Genomic DNA, 19,133 nt, shown 5'->3' with positions numbered 1-19,133 from the left:
TCAGAAAAGAAATTCATCTGATGACAACTTTAGAAAGGATTGGTTTAGAGGATATACAAGAGCTTGCGGAATCTTTCGCAAATCTCAAAGTTGTAGATCTAAAGATGAACACTGCAGTAGGTGAAACACCACCACCTGCTATAACCTGGTCATCTTCTCAGGAACCACCCAGGGAAAGTGTGGGATCTCAGAATGTAAACATGAGAGAAGCACAATCTGATTTCCATACTGGTGGAGGATCACACCCAGCAGGGACAAGGGCAAGGAGAACTCAAATTCCTTTGCACCAAACACCCTATGGGAAAACTGTTTTAGATCCTATACATCCTTACGGGGTTATGCTTAACCTTGATGTATTAGACTTCAAAAACAGGGAAGATCTCATAGATGATTGGACATCTGCTATGAGAATTGCAGCAGGAACACTCGATCTCAACAAAGAAGGATTCATTAAACTTTTGGAAATGAGTCTTATGGGATCAGTAAAAATTGCTTGGGACATGACTTCATTAGACATGAAGGAGTCAGTCCTAGCTGGTGAATCTCTTAGTGAGATCGCTGGAAAAATGGCTACCTTATTTAAAGCACATTTTATAGGGGTAGACTATTTCAATAGTCAAGATACAGAGAAGAAGAAAAAATACACTCAAGCTCTGTATAGTCTTGAATTACATGACATATGTTTGGTGGATGAATACATTATGTTATTCAATAAATATAGATGGAATTCAGGAGTCGAAGAAGATATAGCTATGCAGCTTTTCTTCGCAAAAATACCAAGCCCTTGGAGAGAAATGCTTATAAGGGAATATGTACCTGGAAATCCAGATACACTGGCACGAAGAGCCTCTTTCCTCAAAGGAAAATTGGCAGAATAGTGTCATATGGCATCATTACAAAAGAATTACAAACGCTTAAGGGGTATCAACAAAAGAACTCCTTTGTGTTGTAAGGAAAATGATCTTCCAACAATCATTGGAAGTAAACCACAGAAGTATAAAAGGAAAAGTTTTAGGACTCATCCTTATGCACGAAGTGGAAGAAGTTCTTGGAAACCAAGAACTGTATGGTCTAGACAGAAAGCCAGATCTTATAAATCTGGACAAAGAAGCGGACCATCGAGGAGTATGATATCATCCCAAGCATCGAGTACATCTCGAAGCACAGGAAGAACACCTACAAAGAAAACTTTCAGAAGAGCTCATACTCGGGCTAATGAAAGTTTCAAGGATTGCAATTGCTGGACATGTGGAGCAAGAGGTCATATCTCGAACAACTGTCCAGAAAATGAAAAAAAAAGAGGTATTAAATGCTTTGATCCTACCCCGGATATTGAAGAAGCAGTTTACTACCAAGATCTTATTTAAGTATACCGATTTGAGGACATCGCCTCAGATGAAAGTATATATGAAGAAGAAGAAGTCTTAAGTCAGGAAGAATCTGATGGAACAGAGTCGGAATCTGACTGAAGACGAGGTGTTTCGACACGAAACACATGAAGATCTGTCTGGATTTTTCAGCCAGACAACAATCTCTCATAACATGGTTCAAAGAATCATGAGAGAAAATCCGAGTATACAGAGATATCAAGGTTTCTCTGCAGGACAGGTAGAAAAGTTCTTAGGAAGTCTTGGCCTAAGAAACAGAAAGCATCATCTAATCTATAAAGTTTCTAGAAGGGAAATAGCAATCCCGATGGAACTTACAGGGAATAGAATGGAGATGCAGTTAATTCCTTCCGAAGAAATTAAGGAGGAATTACAAAAACTAAAGATAGAAGTAGCAAGGACTATGTCCTGGATTCATATCGGAGCAATCCAGATTATGATAAAGGCTACTTTCAAAGAAGGGATAGATTCACCTATTGATATTGCTATTTGCGATAAAAGAATGGGGAATCTACAAGATTCAGTACTGGGAACAATCTCAGGAAATCTCTGTGCGGGAAAGATTGTAGGAGTAATCTATCCAAGGATAGCCTACAACCTGGCAGATCGAGATTTCAGCCGAGCCTTGACATTGCATCAAAACTTCAAGGAAAAAAGGCTGATGAAAGAAGGTAATAGGCCATATTCTATTACCTATCAAATTTCATATGCTCTATCTAATACACATCATTCTGAACTGTTTATTAGAAATGAGTTTATTGAAATCCCTGAGATATTTGGAAAAGTTGCTCAGGCAATTTATCCAGAAAGAGTCGAGTTTCCTTTAATACAGGAAACAGATATCCAGATCCAAGACAAACCGATTCTACAGAGGAATCAAAGTCTTAGATTGGAATCGAGAAGACTATCTTTTCAAGGAGATAGAATTACAAGCTATAGATGGGATAAAAAGTCCTGTCATAGAAACCCAACAGGAGTTGAAAAGTTTTTCTACAATAGGAAAACTTAGATGCCCAGAAGGGTGGAAGGAGGTAGAAATAGTATTTGACATTACAAAGCAAAGGAATCAATTTCCTTGTAATTCAATATACTATTTGGAACAACTGATGATAGGAACTTACCAAGGACTGATTAATATCGGAGAATTGGAGGTTCATATTCAAGGAATTCCAGGGAAAGAATCAGATCGACTGATTCTTGGACTAGAGTTCCTCGAGGAACACAAACCTTGGAAACGTCTAGAGTATGGAATGGAGTTTATGGCAGAAGATAAAATGTGGAAAATCCAATGACCACAAGTCCATTCTCCATATACATTCCAGTAGGAATGTTATATGAACAATATAAGGCAGAGTACTTTGCTGCTTACATTGATTCAGGGGCTGGAATCTGCACGGCAAAACGAGGAGTTTTTCCAAATAATTTGGAAGAAGAACTACCAAAGATTGCTGGAAGAGATTTTTCCAGAAGAATCTTAATCTTATGTAAAGGGATTAAGATGACTGAAATTATGATTGGCGGTGCAGGACAAACACCTTGGTACAAGGTAAAGACACCACCAATTTATTTTCATGATACAGGAGCTGACATATTGTTAGGAAATAATTTCCTACAAATGTTCAAGTCCTATACACAAGAAAATGAGACTAGAAGATTAGTGTTCACAACACCATGTGCTCACAAAATCATAGTCCAGAGACTACGAGAGGCATTTTACAGAAAATTGCCAATCCAGTTTCGCAGCAAGCGTGGTGATTCAGGAAAGCTTCTGAACCCAAAAATGAAGGATTCTAGACGTTTTGGAGAAACAATGCTCCAGTTGAGAGCAGATAAGGAACTCCAACCAGAAGATATAGAATGCCTTAAAATAACTCTACATACAAATGAAGTAGAGTTTGAAGCTAAGGTATCATTGGAAGATGTCAAGAAGAGGATCAGAGAAAATTATAATGAAGATCCCTTGGCATGGTGGGACAGAAATCAACTCAGAGCTTGCCTTAAAATTAAGGAAGGCAAAGAGTATGAATTTGTCCGTTGCAAACCCATCCCAATGGACATCATTGATCAAAGAGATATGCAGATAATAATCAAGGAACATTTGGACCTTGGTTTGATCAAAGCAGGTATGTCACCATATAGCAGTCCAGGTTTTCTGGTAAGAAATCATGGTGAGATAAAACGAGGAAAACCCAGATTGGTTATTAATTATCAAGAAATTAATAAAATTCTGGAGTTTGATGGGTATTTTATACAAAGCAGAGAACATCTAATCAGTTGCATACGCAATGCAAAGATATTCTCTAAATTTGATTGTAAGTCCGGATTTTATCAAATTCGGATGGAGGAAGGAAGCAAGAAATTCACAGCTTTCTCCACACCTCAAGGACATTATATTTGGGAAGTGTTACCAATGGGATTGGCTAATTCACCCCAGATTTTTCAAAGAAAAATGGATAATCTTTTCAAAGATTATTTTAAGTTTATGTTTGTTTATATTGATGATGTTTTAATAGCATCCAAAGATATGAATGAACATGTTAAACATTTGGAGATTTTCTCTAATGTTTGCAAGAAAGAAGGACTGGTTTTATCTGAAAAGAAAGCAGTCATTGCTACAAGAAAGATTGAATTCCTTGGAATTGAAATCGATGAGTCATGAATAATTCTGCAAGACCACATAGTCGAAAAGGTGCAGAATTTTCCAGAAAGTCTCAAAGACAAGAAACAACTTCAAAGTTTTTTAGGAGTTGTTAATTTTGCTGGGATGTTTATTAAAAACCTAGCAAAACACAGGAAGGTGTTCAGTCCATTATTGAAAAAAGATGCTAGATTTATATGGACAGACGAACACACAAAAGGACTTATCCATCTAAAGGAGGTTTGCAAAAATCTTCCGAAAATGGCTATTCCTCAAGATGAAGATGATCTGGTATTATATACTGATGCTAGTGATCATTGGTGGGCAGCAGTTATTACGAAGCTCACCCCAGAAGGAGAACAACCATGCAGATATTGTAGTGGGTTATTCTCAGATGCAGAAGCCATAAGATGGCATATCAACGAAAAAGAATTTTATGCAGTAAAGAGGGCTTTTGAAAAATGGCCATTATTTCTACTTGCAAAGAAATTCACTTTGAAAGTTGATAACACACAAGTTAAAGCTTTTTTAAGGAATAGAATTGAGTCTAAACCTGAGAAGGCTAGATTATTACGATGGCAAGCCCTATGTCAAAATTATATTTTTGATATTGTGATAATTAAATCTCATGAAAATATTCTTGCAGATTTTTTAACAAGAGATGGACAAGCATTGACATAGATGCTATTATCAAGATGCAGAGGCATTTGAGGGAACACCTTGAAATGCTTCAAAACGGGTTTAACAAGCTAGTCGTAAACGCAGAAGTTGCGGGAAGACTACAACAAGCCAATAAGAGAGTTGTCTCTGATCGAATTACAGGATGTTTACATGCATATACTCAGTTATGGTCTGTAATGCAAAGGCCTATCCTCCAGGGCATTGAGAAGCCATTGGTTTCCCAGATGGAGAGTTTTCGAGTACAGGACTCTATACCTGTAGCGGGGGATTCAAATACCCCTTGCACAAGTGTTAAGTCGGGATCATCACCAGATGAGTCGGCCAAAACAAAAATTGAGACTCCTGATCCTTATCTTGAGTCTTCAAGTCAACCCTTCACCTCGGGGATTGAAGAGGAAGAGATCAACCTTAGGCCTCGTATTGACAAAGGCAAAACTAAGGTTGATACTAATGAAAGTGTAATTTCTCCATTTCAGGTTTATCAGCAGAATTGGGAGAAATTGAAAACACGTATTGGCATTAACCCAGCTACAAACAGGGTTGATGTTTCAGGAAAATATACAAGGGTATGGATGAAACAAAATTCATATCCAAAGGAGGTTAAAGCATGGTATGAATTCGGGGCTCTTGCATCAGTTTATACAACATCACCCAGCTTTCCGGAAATCTCAGGTTTACCAAAGTGGATCCAGGAAGCTGTTCACGAGACTTGGGCAAACAATGATTATTTGTCCAGAGGAGATGTTTTGGAGCTATACTTCTTTAGTGCAGCACCAGAACCAGCAGGGAAAGGTTCTCACGAAGCCTTTCATTTCATCAAGCTAAGGAGGCCGGATACAAATGTCCAAAAATTTATCAAGGATCCTCCAACAGAAGAAACACCCCTGGTTGCTTCAATCACTGAAGATGACATTTCTACCAGAAGAGCTTGGGGTCTATGGGCCTGTCTAACTGAGATGGACAAAGTCAAGTTTCCGTTCAAATTCTATAATCATTCAGTGAACGGATCATTCCTGTTAAATACCATGACAGGAAAAACAACAAGTTTTGCAGAAGATTTATTCGAGAAAAAGAGAAATCTTTTGTGGAATAGCAAGCTGCCGGCAAGTAAAGAAACTCGTCGGAAATTCTGTAACATGGCACATGTAGGAAGATGGTCTGAAAACATCTGTCCAGAATGTCAAAACCAGAAGGAACCGGAATTCGGTAAAGGATTCAAGCCGAGATCTGATCGGAAACACTTTACCGATACCAGTACAAGTGGGGATGGACCGCATTCACGTTTTCCTCGAGGAAACCGAAAGCCAAAGATTCCTCGACAAAGTTGATAGTGGACCTGTGACTAGTCCACTCACAAAAGAAGGACCACCATGTGAATAATCATGTGAGTGGGATGTCAAAACAGGACCACTAATAATAGGTGGTAGGTGACTCGTTAACCACTAATAAGTGGAAAAAGACAAGATGACATTGGATACCAAAACCAAAAGAGAATCCAATGAAGAAAAGCAAGATAACTGGTCCCGAAATTTTATATATAAATAAGGACATAATAAAACCAGTTAGACACACCAAGATCAAAACTTAAAGATGTACCGAGTATATCTGAAAGTATTGAAAAGAAGAATCAGTTACAAGAGGAAAGAGGCGGAGGCCCTTTAATGGCTAGTTAATTGTTTCCAGGAAAAAGGAGACGAAATTACTGCAGATATCCTAGAAACTCATCGTCACTGGTTTCTAAGGAAAATAAAAGAGGATGAGGAGTTAATTTCTAGATTAATAATCTAGAAAAGACAGGTCAAGAAGGGACCACTCAACCACTATATGGTCCCTAAGCAAGCTGTAAAGGCTAATGAAGATTTGAAGTCTGAATTTCAAATCCGAAGGAGCCTTCTATAAATAAAGGGCAGAAGGAAGATGAAGGCATCGATCAACCTCTTCATTTTTCTTCCAAACCATTTGTAATATTTTCTTTCAAGTTTATGAGTGTAGTGAGTTCAGCTACTATTAGTAGCTAAACAAGTTTCTCCTCCTCTACAGGAGGTTACTATGTAATAAATAAATGTTTGTGTTTGAATAAAAGAGATCTTTGCTCTAGCCTCTCTCATGTATTATTTTCAAAATTTTATTTTATACTGTACACTCTAAGGTAGGAAACGAATTAGAGTTGTGCCAAGTACTGCTGAAGGAATCTACGTCAGTAACCATCGGTTGCGATCGCGTGGTTGGACTGTGAGGAGCAGTTCGTAAAATACGGTGGATATAACCCGGTGGTACTCCGGTTAAAGAGGTATAAGATTTTATTTTATTTTACGGAAGCATGATGGGTCTTTATTTATAAAAAAAAAATCAATTATTTAAAATTAAAAGCTGAAGGGTATTATGGGAAGCTAGGTACTAAATTTAAAGTTTGAAAGATTCTTGTACTGATACGTAAGTTGCCCAACAAAATTTAAGAGGCTGATCCCATGCGCTAGCTGCTGTCGGCATGATCAAGAATCTTTATCATCTGTTACTAAGAGTCTGATATTTTTTGTTTTTCTTTTTCTTTTTTGCATTTTATTATTTCCAAATATATTACAATTTATAATTAATTTTTATAATTTCTTATTTAAATATTAAAAAAACTGTAGAATTAATTAATGGGATGATGTTTGTCCAACTATGTGTACTTATCTTTTCATGTCGAGGCGAATTGGGTGTTGGATGGACGGTTCAGTGGGTTGGACAGATTTTTTTTCGTGTTTTCACCATATATTATTTTAATATTGTAGATGTGGATGTGCTTGTATATAAAAAAAATTATTTTTTATTTTTATCATCATATGTTTTTAAATATATATACATCGACTTATTCTTGGTATATTTATTGTAGGCAAAAACTTGTGTGAGACGGTCTCACGGGTCGTATTTGTGAGACGGATCTCTTATTTGGGTCATCCATGAAAAAGTATTATTTTTTATGCTAAGAGTACTACTTTTTATTGTGAATATGAGTAGGATTGACCCATCTCACAGATTAGTAACCGTGAGATGGTCTCACATGAGACTCACTCTGTAACGACCCATTACAGGCCCAGTGGACCGCCCATACGACCCACTGCCCCAATCGACCCAAGGCTATCCCGATCTTGTGACTTGGCCCGTAGGCCCAGTGGGCTTGTCCACCCTGTGGTGTCACTCACGGGCTTTCCATAGGCGTCGTATGGGTTCTATGAGTAACCCATACGACGCCTATGGAAAGCCCGTGAGTGACACCACAGGGTGGGCAAGCCCACTGGGCCTACGGGCCAAGTCACAAGATCGGGATAGCCTTGGGTCGATTGGGGCAGTGGGCCGTATGGGCGGTCCACTGGACTTGTAATGGGTCGTTACACACTCTTTATTATATTATCATTATGCTTAATGCTGTTTTACCTTTGAGAAAACATTTATTTTGCTCAAATCATTTTACGTCATAAAATTTATGCAGTCAATTAATTTCCCACTTGCGTGCGTGTAGGGAATATTTTACCCTATATGTAGGGCAGTGTCCCATGTGTAGATCAAGGGTTCAAATTTAGTCACAAGTATATGAGGTCCACTATTTTTTTTTTAAATCACAAATGTGATTAAATCTGGATCATCTTTAGATATAATGTCAATTAACAGATAAAAATTTAAAAAAAATACGTAATTTACGAGATTAAAAATTCAAATTCATCGTTACCATGATTAAAGTGAAAAAATATAAATTACATGATCAAAAATATAATTTATCAGAGGAGACAACAAATTGAAAATCACGTGTCAAGAAATCTTCTGGGTTCTGGCTATCTGGATGATTAAATTTACTGCTCTTTTTTCATTTTCATCGAGTCCTCTCAGAGAGTCAGAGTTGACTACGGAGAGAAAGGTCGCTAGTCATTGGTAGGTGTTCCATTTAATTTTCCTCGAATTATGGATATATATTTTAAAAAAAAAATTATGGACACATCACCATCTTTGAATTCGGGGTTTTCCTAGAAATGAAAAAACTTTCTAAAAATAAAAAGACAAAAATTTGTGTGAAACGGTCTCACGGGTCATATTTGTGAGACGGATCTCTTATTTGGGTCACCCATGAAAAAGTATTACTTTTTATGCTAAGAATATTACTTTTTATTGTGAATATGGGTAGGGTTGACCCGTCTCACGGATTATGACCCGTGAGACGGTCTCACATGAGACTCACTCCTTAAGGCAAAAACTTGTGTGAGACGGTCTCACGGATCATATTTGTGAGACGGATATCTTATTTGGGTTATCCATGAAAAAATATTATTTTTTATGCTAAGAGTATTATTTTTTATTGTGAATATAGGTAGGGTTGACCCGTCTCACATATTAAGATCCGTGAGACGGTCTCACAAGAGAACCACTCATAATATTTTTAGCGTATATCTCTTGTGAGATGATCTTACAAATCTTTATCTGTGAGACCGCTCAATCCTACCGATATTTACAATAAAAAATAATATTATTAGCATAAAAAATAATAATTTTTCAAGGATGACCAAGAGATCTGTCTCACAAAATATGACCTGTAAAACCGTCTCACACAAGTTTTTGTTATATTTTTAAGAGCGACATAATAAATTATATTTCTTTTGTTTATTAACAACTATATATATTTATGTTTTAATTAAAAAAATTGTAAATAATATATTAACTAAATATAAGTGTTCCCATAATTAATTTTTATTCAATCATGCAGATCCCTTCTGAGTGGCCCACCTGCCACACGTGGCGACCTATTTACCGGACACGTTTCCTCTGCCATCGACGCTCCGCCTCACATTAAAAGATCAGTTACACAGTAGCAAACTTCACACTGGCGGCGCTGAGAAGAGGCATTGCTCGCTGTAAGTTAGCTAATCCAATTCATATGATCCTTGATTGGATTAAGTATATTCTTTTTGTGTTATGATCGGACGATTTTTTCAATATGTTAGGTTAAATGAGTGAATGGAACTTCATTGATTGCTGAAGTTGTTTTCCTCCTCTTGTTTAGTGATTTGATTCTTTGTTTCTAGGAAACTTTTGAATATGGGCTTTAGTATACTCGGCAGTTCCGTGCAACAATGTTTAACCAGGTGATTCTTTAATTAATGCCGGATTTTTTTGTCTTTCGTTCCTGTTGGTGCTCTTATTAGATGGGGTTGGATACGTGCTCTATCTTCAGCTAACTCCTGCAGGCCTTGTATATTTAGTTTCAAGCATCCATCATTTGTTTCCGGCCTACTCGTGATTGAAATTAGTTATTCATCCACATAATTGTGTAGTTCAATATTTCATTGAAGGATCATATTTTAACATAATAAATTTTTTAAAACTTAGGGATGAAATCATATTGGGATGAAATCATATTTTATTCTATATGTTATATATGAAATGTACATCTGTTAATGAAGGTTTATCAAAAAAATTGTGACCACCACTGATGGATCCTCCCTCCCCCGAACTCATTTCATCATTTTGAGTTTTGGTTTATGGGTTATAGTCTGTATGTCTGTTGTGAATGTATTAGTGGTTTTGTCAAATTTATTAGGATAAATATGGAAAGAATTGGTAAATTTGAAGGCAATGCTACTGGCTGGAATGAGAATAGATCGAAAAATTTGAACGGTTTTTCTATTGGTAAAAATTATGTTCACCGTGGCCCTTGGAGAGTGTTTTGTAACCCTGTTAGTCTGGAGGAGGAATTCTCGGCACTACAGTCTAAGAAATTCTCCAAGGATGAGGAGCCTGAATCTGAGGATTTACGTGACGAAGCCCTTTTAGAAGCACCAAGTAGTGAAGAGGTGTGATTATTTCGTTTCACTGCATCTTTTACGTAAATCATATGTCCTTCTTGTATGTTTCTATCTGTAAGTTTAATTTGTGGGTGACACTGTCATCTTGTACCTAATGCTTTTGTTCTTTAACAGTTAAAAGCATTACTTCTTGATTCTGAAAGATCAAATCTTTTGAAGAAGCTGGGTGAAGCAAATCAACAGAATCGGTTTCTGAAGCGCCAGGTTTGTGTTGCTAAATATTATCTTTTTCATGTATGCCAATGAAACTCTGGAAAGGACCGTAGTAACTACGAAGTTAGCATGGATAGGAGTTGACTAGCATTAATTGTTGGAATGATTCTTATGTTGAAAGGGTTCTGTGAGAGTATATAAATAATTGTTTTTCACTTACATAATTTAGCTTGCCATGTCTTCCTGCCATCTGTTCATATTGAGTCCACTGACTTACCAGTATCTTGTTTGGGTAACATAAAACAAGATTGCGCTAACGAGATAATTATAAATGTTATCTAATTGGCATGTAAAAACAACATGAACTGAGATTGTGCATTTAAATTTCTCAGAAATTTCCACGCTTCCTGTGTTATAACATAGAGATGAGGTATATGCCCGGGGGATGACAAATCTCTAATCCGAATCGGAGAAAATGTGCTGTTATATCCCTTTGACTGTAAACAGCTCAAATTTATTGCTCTTGGCAAGGCAGTTTTTATTGCTGGAGATTGTGATTTATTTTCTATTGCACTTAGCAAAAAAGTTTAGAGTGATATAGCCACAGAAAACATCACTAGATGGAGTCAACAATCCTGAACTCATCAAGACTCCTAGATGTGCATTGTTTAGTTCTATTTTGCATGCCTTGACATATGCAAACCTGAAATTTGCATGTCAGAAATATATGTGCTATGACGAGCATGTACTGCAGCCTATGGTTTCATCTTCTTGTCTGATCAAAACCAAGACGTTATTTGACTTCTGTTAATGCAGATACAAGCCAGTGAAGATGCCCTATTTAATTTCATGGGTGAACTTGCTGTCGTGGAACTTGAGATTCAGGTATATATTCAATAACTGCTTCAATGTTCTAATATAGTCCTCAGAGACATTATCCCTTCGATATTTGAAACCAATGGTCTCTGACCTGCAGGCTTTGATTAGTTTAGCACAAGAAATTGCGAACTATACTATTCCAGATGGTTCAAGGAAGATTAATGGAAAGTACATTCAGTCTCATCTTCTTTCTCGGCTAGAAGGTATAAATCAGGAGTGGAATCTTTTAAGCTGATGCTCTTTAAGTGTCTTTTTAGATCGAAAAGCAATTTTTCCACCCAAAATAAATAAATATACGCTTAAATAATATTTTGCACCTTGAAATATTTTTAATTTGTTTGGATTGGCTTTTGCAGATTTTTAAGCAACGAAAAAGTTGAAATTATATATAATATATGTAATAAATTAGAGCTTTGGTTCTTTACTTAAAGTACACTCTTCTTTCCCCACATTTTTGCTTAAAAGCACTATAGGATATTTCAGGATGTCCAACTTGATATCTCTTTCTGCTGAAGTTGAACAATAATGTGCCTTATTCTAGTTAATTATACCTCATCACCCATAAGAAAAGTGCTAACTATTACACAATGATGCCCTTGAGCGGCTAAAATTGAGTGACCATCGGCATTTTCTTGCCGTTCATCATTATATTGACTATTGTAAGGCTTGTTTTGATGACTATGTGCTTTCCTCTATTTCCTAAAATGCGGTGTATGGAAAAAGCTGTCCAAGAAAAAATAGCCAAACAGATTAAGGATGTGGACGCTGCACAATTGCAAGAGGTTCCTTTGTTCTGGTCTGGCATGGCAGAGGTAAGTGGATGAAGACTGGACCTAGTTTAAACTTAAATGTGCTTATCTAAAAGGATTGGATTTTGTATTTGTTTTATATACATGGGTAGGCAAAGACTATCCAGAAAATATCAATGACATTTCTAAATTATTGAAAGCTGTTCAAAATGTTGTCAGATTATCTGAATTTCATGCTAAGGTTCTACATCTTTAGCATGATTTATCAAGGCTTTTGAACATGAGGGCAGAATCCTCAAAAACTTCGTTATCCCTGACACGACGCACAATGTAAGGTCGGTATGTCTGGGAGCAATCAGACTATCTGATATGCACTTGTTACAGATTTGGTTAACACATTTCAATAATCAAGATTAATTAATCTTTGTTACTCATGTTAAGCAAAAATGACAATATCATCCCTGCTACTAAACTCTTCCTTTCTGAAACTGCTACTCCTCCAATGATCATCCAGATATGGTGACTTGAGGATGTGAAACAAACACGCTAGAGGGTGGTAGGTTATTACTTGTGAAGCCCATGTGACCTTAAAGTAAGAGATGGAGAATAAAATTGTTTGGGATTTAAATTAGCATGCGAATTGTTGAGCATTATGTTAGATAAATTTAACCTGGCCTATTGTGGAAGTCTTGTTTGGATTTGAGGGTATTTGAATTGTGGATTTAAAATTATTTTGGGATGACTTTGAAACTCACCACAATGAATAAAAAAATAACTAGTTGGGATTTGAAATTCATTGTCAAAAATTTGCCAAACAAACCAATGGATTTATTATTATAGATTGTCATCAGTTGCCTCAAATCCATCTATCCAAATGTAGCCTTAGATTCAGAAATGTTCCCATATTTACCTGCACTAATGTCCACCGAACTGCCCTAGAAGGAAAAATTGTATAATTGTTTTTGAGCTTAGGAACAAGTTTGGGCGAGTTGGTGAAGCTTTGCATCCAATTCTCATCTTAATAGTTGGAGTATTGGACTTATTGCACTCCCTGAATACACTGAGATTTCGGTTATGAGAAGTTGATTGACTGGACAATCTTATTATCGTTAACCCGAGTATGTGATTGTTGGCGAACTTGCCTCAGCAAATGTATAGTTATGAAATGATGTGGACATGTGAGGTATCAGACTCTCATTCCTTGGTATGTCAATCATTGTAAAAAAGTCCACAAAATCAATCGAATTATTGTGCATCTCAGTCTCTATAAATTCAACTCATTCAAGGTGGTGTAAAAAACTGTTTGATGCACATATTGGACAAAATGACCTTTAGGCTAGACGGTAGACAACAGTATCATACATTTTATAGTTCAGAACTCAAAAAAACTAAGGTAATGCTTGATTTCTGTTAAGAATGGAACTTGGACCTAACTCAACCCCAAAAGCTAGCTCTAGGGGAGGATTGTCAAAGCTCATATATACAACTCCAAGGTTATTTATCCAACCGATGTGGGACAATGAACCCTCTCACGTGCAGGAATGAACATCTGGAGCGTGGAGTTTACAAATGACCCAATTATGGGCAAAACTGGTGGCCTAACGGTGGAACCTGGGCTCTGATATAATGTTAAGAATGGAACTTAGACCTAACTCAACCCCAAAAGCTAGGTCTAGGGGGAAGGATTGTCCAAGCCCATATATACAACTCCAAGATTATTTATCCAACTGATGTGGGACAATTTTTTCGTCTCACCCTATAATTAATGTTGGATGGCATGAATTGGCCCCCGCTATCTTGTATGACAACCAGTGCGACATAGCGATTGAAATTGGCTTACAATTTAAAAGTATTTGAGTTTTATTGTTATTCAAGATGTATATTGTCGATATAAGCTATAACTTTTGACACATGCCTTGGATCCTACTATTGATATGAATAATATGTTAAAAGTTTCAGTCTGGAAAATATGATCGTTGTTCCATGATTGGTTTTTAGAGTGTGCAAGTAATGGGTTCCTTTGATGGATGGAGTCAAGGAGAGCACCTATCACCGGAGTACACTGATTCATATACAACATTCTCAACAACTTTGATGCTTAGACGTGGAAGGTACATTGGGACGACCCAAATCTTTAGTCACACTTCTCATTTTATGCCTTGTTGATATTTTGCTTGCGTTGTGAAGGTATGAAATCAAGTTCTTGATAGACGGGGAATGGCAGCTATCACCTGAATTTCCTACCGTTGGTGAGGGGTTAATGCAGAACAATTTACTGACAGTAGAATAGCTTCAATTAGCTGGTTTCTTATGTCAAAATTTTTGAAGTCACTCTTTTTTTCCCTTGTCTTGATATTAAATAATGGCCAAATAAGACATGGTCCTTGTGTGGACCAAATTTGTAATATTTGTGAGTTAAATCTGATGCAACTTCTTTCGGAAATTATCTGTTTTATCAAATAATGGCCAAATAAGTCTTGCGGTGGTTGCGAATAGAAAAGTGAATAATTAAGTGAAACAATTGGGTATTTTGAGAAGTTGCATGGAAATTTCTCACAAACTTGATTAGGTCACACTTAGATTCTATTGCTTTTTTTTATTCTCGGTGATGCTAATATTTTATTGGTTAATTGTCGTTGAATTGTTGAATATAAAGTTTCATATGAGGTTGACCGGAAATTCTTATGATTTATTAGTAATTTTAAAATACACATAAAACAAAATGCATTTTGGTTGGAGTATATTTGGTTGGAGAAACAAATAGATTAAAATCATTTTTTTAATGCTTTCTGATATTCTATTTTTATTTTTATTTAAAAATAGAAACAAAAGCATTTATGTTTTTTTTTTAAAAATAAAAACATATTAAAAAAGCAAGATTTATTTAAATATTTTTTTAACTACGGCTTTATCGATTTAAAAATAAAAACAAAAATATTTTCAACATTTATCTAAATATAAAAAGGTAAAAACTTGTGTAAGACGGTCTCATAGGTCCTATTTGTGAGACAAGTATCTTATTTGGGCCAAAGTATTATTTTTTATGCTAAGAGTATTACTTTTATTGCGAATATGAGTAGAGTTGATCCGTCTCACAGATTATGATCCGTGAGACGGTCTCACATGAGACTCACTCATATAAAAATTAATGCTGTTTTTACAATAAAACACGGTAAAAAAAAAACTAGATTTATTAAAGCTTCTAACGTTTGCATCCAAACTCACCTTTAGTATATTTATCTATTTAAAAAATAAAACAAAATATTTTTCTAAACACGTCAAAATCGATTCTATTTTTAAAAAATAAATTTATTTAAATATTTTAAAAAACTACGGCTTCAAACTTATGCAGAGATGTAAATGAATAAAGTCACTTGCGAGTTATTCAGAGTTTGATTCAGTAAAAAACTTGTTTCAGATCATCCTTAAGCTCGAGCTAGAAAATTTTACCGACTGTAGCTCGAAAATAAGGATATTCAGCTCGTTTGTTGATTTAACAAATAAACATATTAGTATAAGCATATTAGCGAGCCGAATCTGTCTAACGAACTTGAAAACAGGGTAACCTTAATGAGTCGAACTTGATCCAGACTCATTAAGCATGAAACGAATTATTATCCAACTGAGTTTAACCTACTCGAGAGCTTAGTAATTTTAAAACTAATCGATCTCAAACCTCATGATCAAAACTTGAATTGAGCTTGAGCCTAGATAAACCTTAAACGAGTTGAGCTCGAATCTGATATTGTTTGTCATCATATTGCCTCATTTATATTTCTAAACTTATGTTAACATGTTCATTCTTAGTACATTTATTTTTTTTTAAAAAAAAAAACAAACGTCAAAATTGTTCATATTAAAAATTTGGATTTATTTAAATATTTTTTAAAGTAACAACTTTTAACTTCTTGTATCCAAACTCGTTCCTACATTTATACGATCGGCTGTCATCTTATTAAAGATTTATTATTCTGTAATCTTTGTGTGATGCAATTTTGACTACTGAAAATAGGTACGATGTGTTTTTTCAAAAAACAAAACAAAACGAAACAAAAGAAGCCGACGTCACATACCATTATTGAGTTTCGAAAATAAAAGTCGTACATCTGTACTGATCTTCTTTACATGTTTATTTCTTTATTACACTCTATGAAAATTTTAATACAAAAAAAATATACATGTAAGGGAGGGATGATTTTACGTAATAAATTTGAAGTATACGAGCTGTTTGGATTTCCCCAATATGCTACACATGAATTGAGAGGGTAGGCCTTCCTTTAAAATTGAAATGAGAATTTTCAAAATCATTTTTCGGAATAATTATAAAATATTTCTGTAAAGGCAAAAACTTGTGTGAGACGGTCTCACGGGTCGTATTTTATGAGACAAATAAAGATTTCACGGATCGTATTTTATTGTGAATATCGGTAGGATCGACACGTCTCACAGATAAAAATTCGTGAGATTATGTAATTATGGAGTAGTTAAAAGAAGTTGGGCATCAAGGATTAAAAATAAAATCTTAGTGGGAGAGTTTTAAAAGGTTTGAGTATATTTAAATTTATTAATCATAAAAAACATTTATGTAGGTGTAGATGAAATTATAAACTGTTGACTGAAAATTTTGAAAGGCTGTCAAAATTAATTCTGGGCTATAAATAATAAATATCAAGTGTGAAAAAAATAAAACATTAATTTTTTTTACTGGTACCATAAGAAATACACACATCATTCTAGATTCAATAATTACAAGAAAATTATAGAATTATAAATCAAGGTCTCAAATTCGAGATACGGATCCGAAACCCAATTGTAGAAATTACAAGAGAATTTCGAACCACATTATTGTTGTTTGTAGAGGTTAGAAAATATGAGTTTTCTTTTTAAAAAATAATTTTTATACTACTTAAGTGAGATTAATATATAAACAAAATCGTGACATTAAATATTAGAAATTATTGGGGTTACTTAAAATATTTACCAGATAAGTTGACATCACTTGGCATGCTTTTGGAGCTATAAGAGCAACATATTTCGAAGTAAAATGAACCTTATTCAAATAATTTAAATCAATAATTCATTCATCTTTAAATAGTAGCGGCCAACTAATTCTTTAATTCCCTTAATTGTATATTTTTATGCTGTCATCTGTAATCCAAAAGGATTGCCACATAAATTACGAGCATCTACTTGTCATATCCTAAGAAACGAAGATATAAAAATAATAAAATAAAACATAGAATAATAGTTTAGTCATTAATATGTACATATTTAATGAATTTAACAAAATAAATGCATTATGATTAAATATTATTTTGGATAAAAAAAATTTGATAAGCTCTATAAATAAAAAAAATAGTAGAAACTAGAAAGGGTTCTCATTTAATGATATAATAATATTATATTATAAATAAAGTAAATGGGCTATTAAAGTCTCCAGAAGTCAAATTGAATGGAAACTCAACTCCACAGGCAAACAACTACCCCAAGTTTAGAGATTTCTGTAACGTGTTAGATTTTATGATTGTCTCCAGTATAATAGTATGGATCTTTTCACTCACAAGCATTCTGAAAAAAATTCTTTAAAGCGTGTGAGTGATAATATAAACATAAAACTTATATCAATTTGTGAGATTAACGTCGAATCGAAACATTATATTTTACGCGAGTCTCATCACCATTAGTTAAATTTGAATAAGGTATAATAATGGATTTAGTCTGTGAATGTGACGCCGGACTGAATTTCCATATATAGCCCTCTTACTTCATCTCGACTGATAAAAATATTAACAGAAAAACCAGAAACTCTAAAGAACCAAAAGCCAAAAATCATACGGGCATCGCTCGCGTGTGGCTACCACTAATATAACTTCCTAGCTAGCTCAAATAACCAAATCATGATGAAATCCAACCATTCATCTCTTCTATCTTCTTCCCTTTTCCATCTCGGTATCATCGTTATCTCTTCCTGATGCTTGAATTATGTTATGTAGTTGAATAATATTTGCTTGCTTCTACATCAAACAGCACGGCAATGAAGAAGATTTGTTCAGACAAGATATTATCTGAGAAACATATCAAATCCAACGACGAATTGAAGGGCAAGATGGAAGGTCGCAGTATGAAAAGAAGTATTTCCGACAAAATATTGTTATTGTCCCCCAGTCCGAAGAACAAGCACGGTGAAAATAAGAATGCTAAAAGCAACCGGTTCTTGATTACCATCAACGTTTTCGGCAGCGCGGGGCCGTTGAGATTCGTCGTGAGTGAAGATGACATTGCTGCAAAGGTTATCGAAACGGCCCTCAAACAGTATGCACGCGAGGGACGCCTTCCCGTGCTTGGAACTGATATCAAACCTTTCTTTCTATACACCGTCGATAACGGGTTCAACGGTATGTATCCTGATCAAGCTTTTCGATTTTCATGTTCAAAATATATATACTTACTAAATTGTTTTCAATTTCATTCAAAACGTAGAAAGTTTCTTTCTACGTAAATTTACTCTTTCAGTACAAAATCTTGATTAGTTTTATAAACAAATGGAACTGAGTTCAAGATTTGGTCGCAGCCCTGAAATCATCGGAGGCTATAGGATCATGTGGATTGAGGAACTTTCTATTGTTCAAGCAAATGACAGAACCAATACCACATGATAATACGGTTGATCGAAAGGGGAGTGGTTGGCGGGCTTGCTTCCAAAAAGTCTTAATTTGAGTTTCCAGATTCCGTCTCATAATTAAACTTCTACTTCGAGCCAACACACACATTATATATATATATATATATATATATATAATTTTACTGGGTT

General features: G+C 35.2%; 1 protein-coding gene across 1 annotated transcript; it reads left to right on the top strand.

Annotated features, from left to right (window-relative positions):
• The first annotated feature begins 9,467 nt into the window (after positions 1-9,467).
• LOC140838268 (protein PTST, chloroplastic) lies at positions 9,468-14,765 on the top strand. The gene is made up of 9 exons (XM_073204438.1): positions 9,468-9,590; positions 9,762-9,821; positions 10,277-10,529; positions 10,656-10,745; positions 11,511-11,579; positions 11,671-11,776; positions 12,297-12,385; positions 14,321-14,433; positions 14,510-14,765. Exons 2-9 carry the CDS (start codon positions 9,775-9,777, stop codon positions 14,610-14,612), a joined length of 870 nt encoding a protein of 289 aa, XP_073060539.1. The 5' UTR covers positions 9,468-9,590; positions 9,762-9,774; the 3' UTR covers positions 14,613-14,765.
• Positions 14,766-19,133: the final 4,368 nt, after the last annotated feature.

This window comes from Primulina eburnea, chromosome 8 (genome assembly GCF_022965805.1).
Source record: "Primulina eburnea isolate SZY01 chromosome 8, ASM2296580v1, whole genome shotgun sequence".
Lineage (NCBI taxonomy): Eukaryota > Viridiplantae > Streptophyta > Magnoliopsida > Lamiales > Gesneriaceae > Primulina > Primulina eburnea.
This window is presented reverse-complemented; position numbering and strand designations above follow the sequence as displayed.

Coding starts and splice junctions, on each gene's coding strand:
- LOC140838268 (XM_073204438.1), top strand. CDS start 9,775: ATGGGCTTTAGTATACTCGGCAGTTCCGTGCAACAATGTTTAACCAG. Junction 11,777..12,296: donor TCTTCTTTCTCGGCTAGAAG/GTATAAATCAGG, acceptor GTATGGAAAAAG/CTGTCCAAGAAAAAATAGCC. Junction 12,386..14,320: donor TCTGGTCTGGCATGGCAGAG/GTAAGTGGATGA, acceptor ATTGGTTTTTAG/AGTGTGCAAGTAATGGGTTC.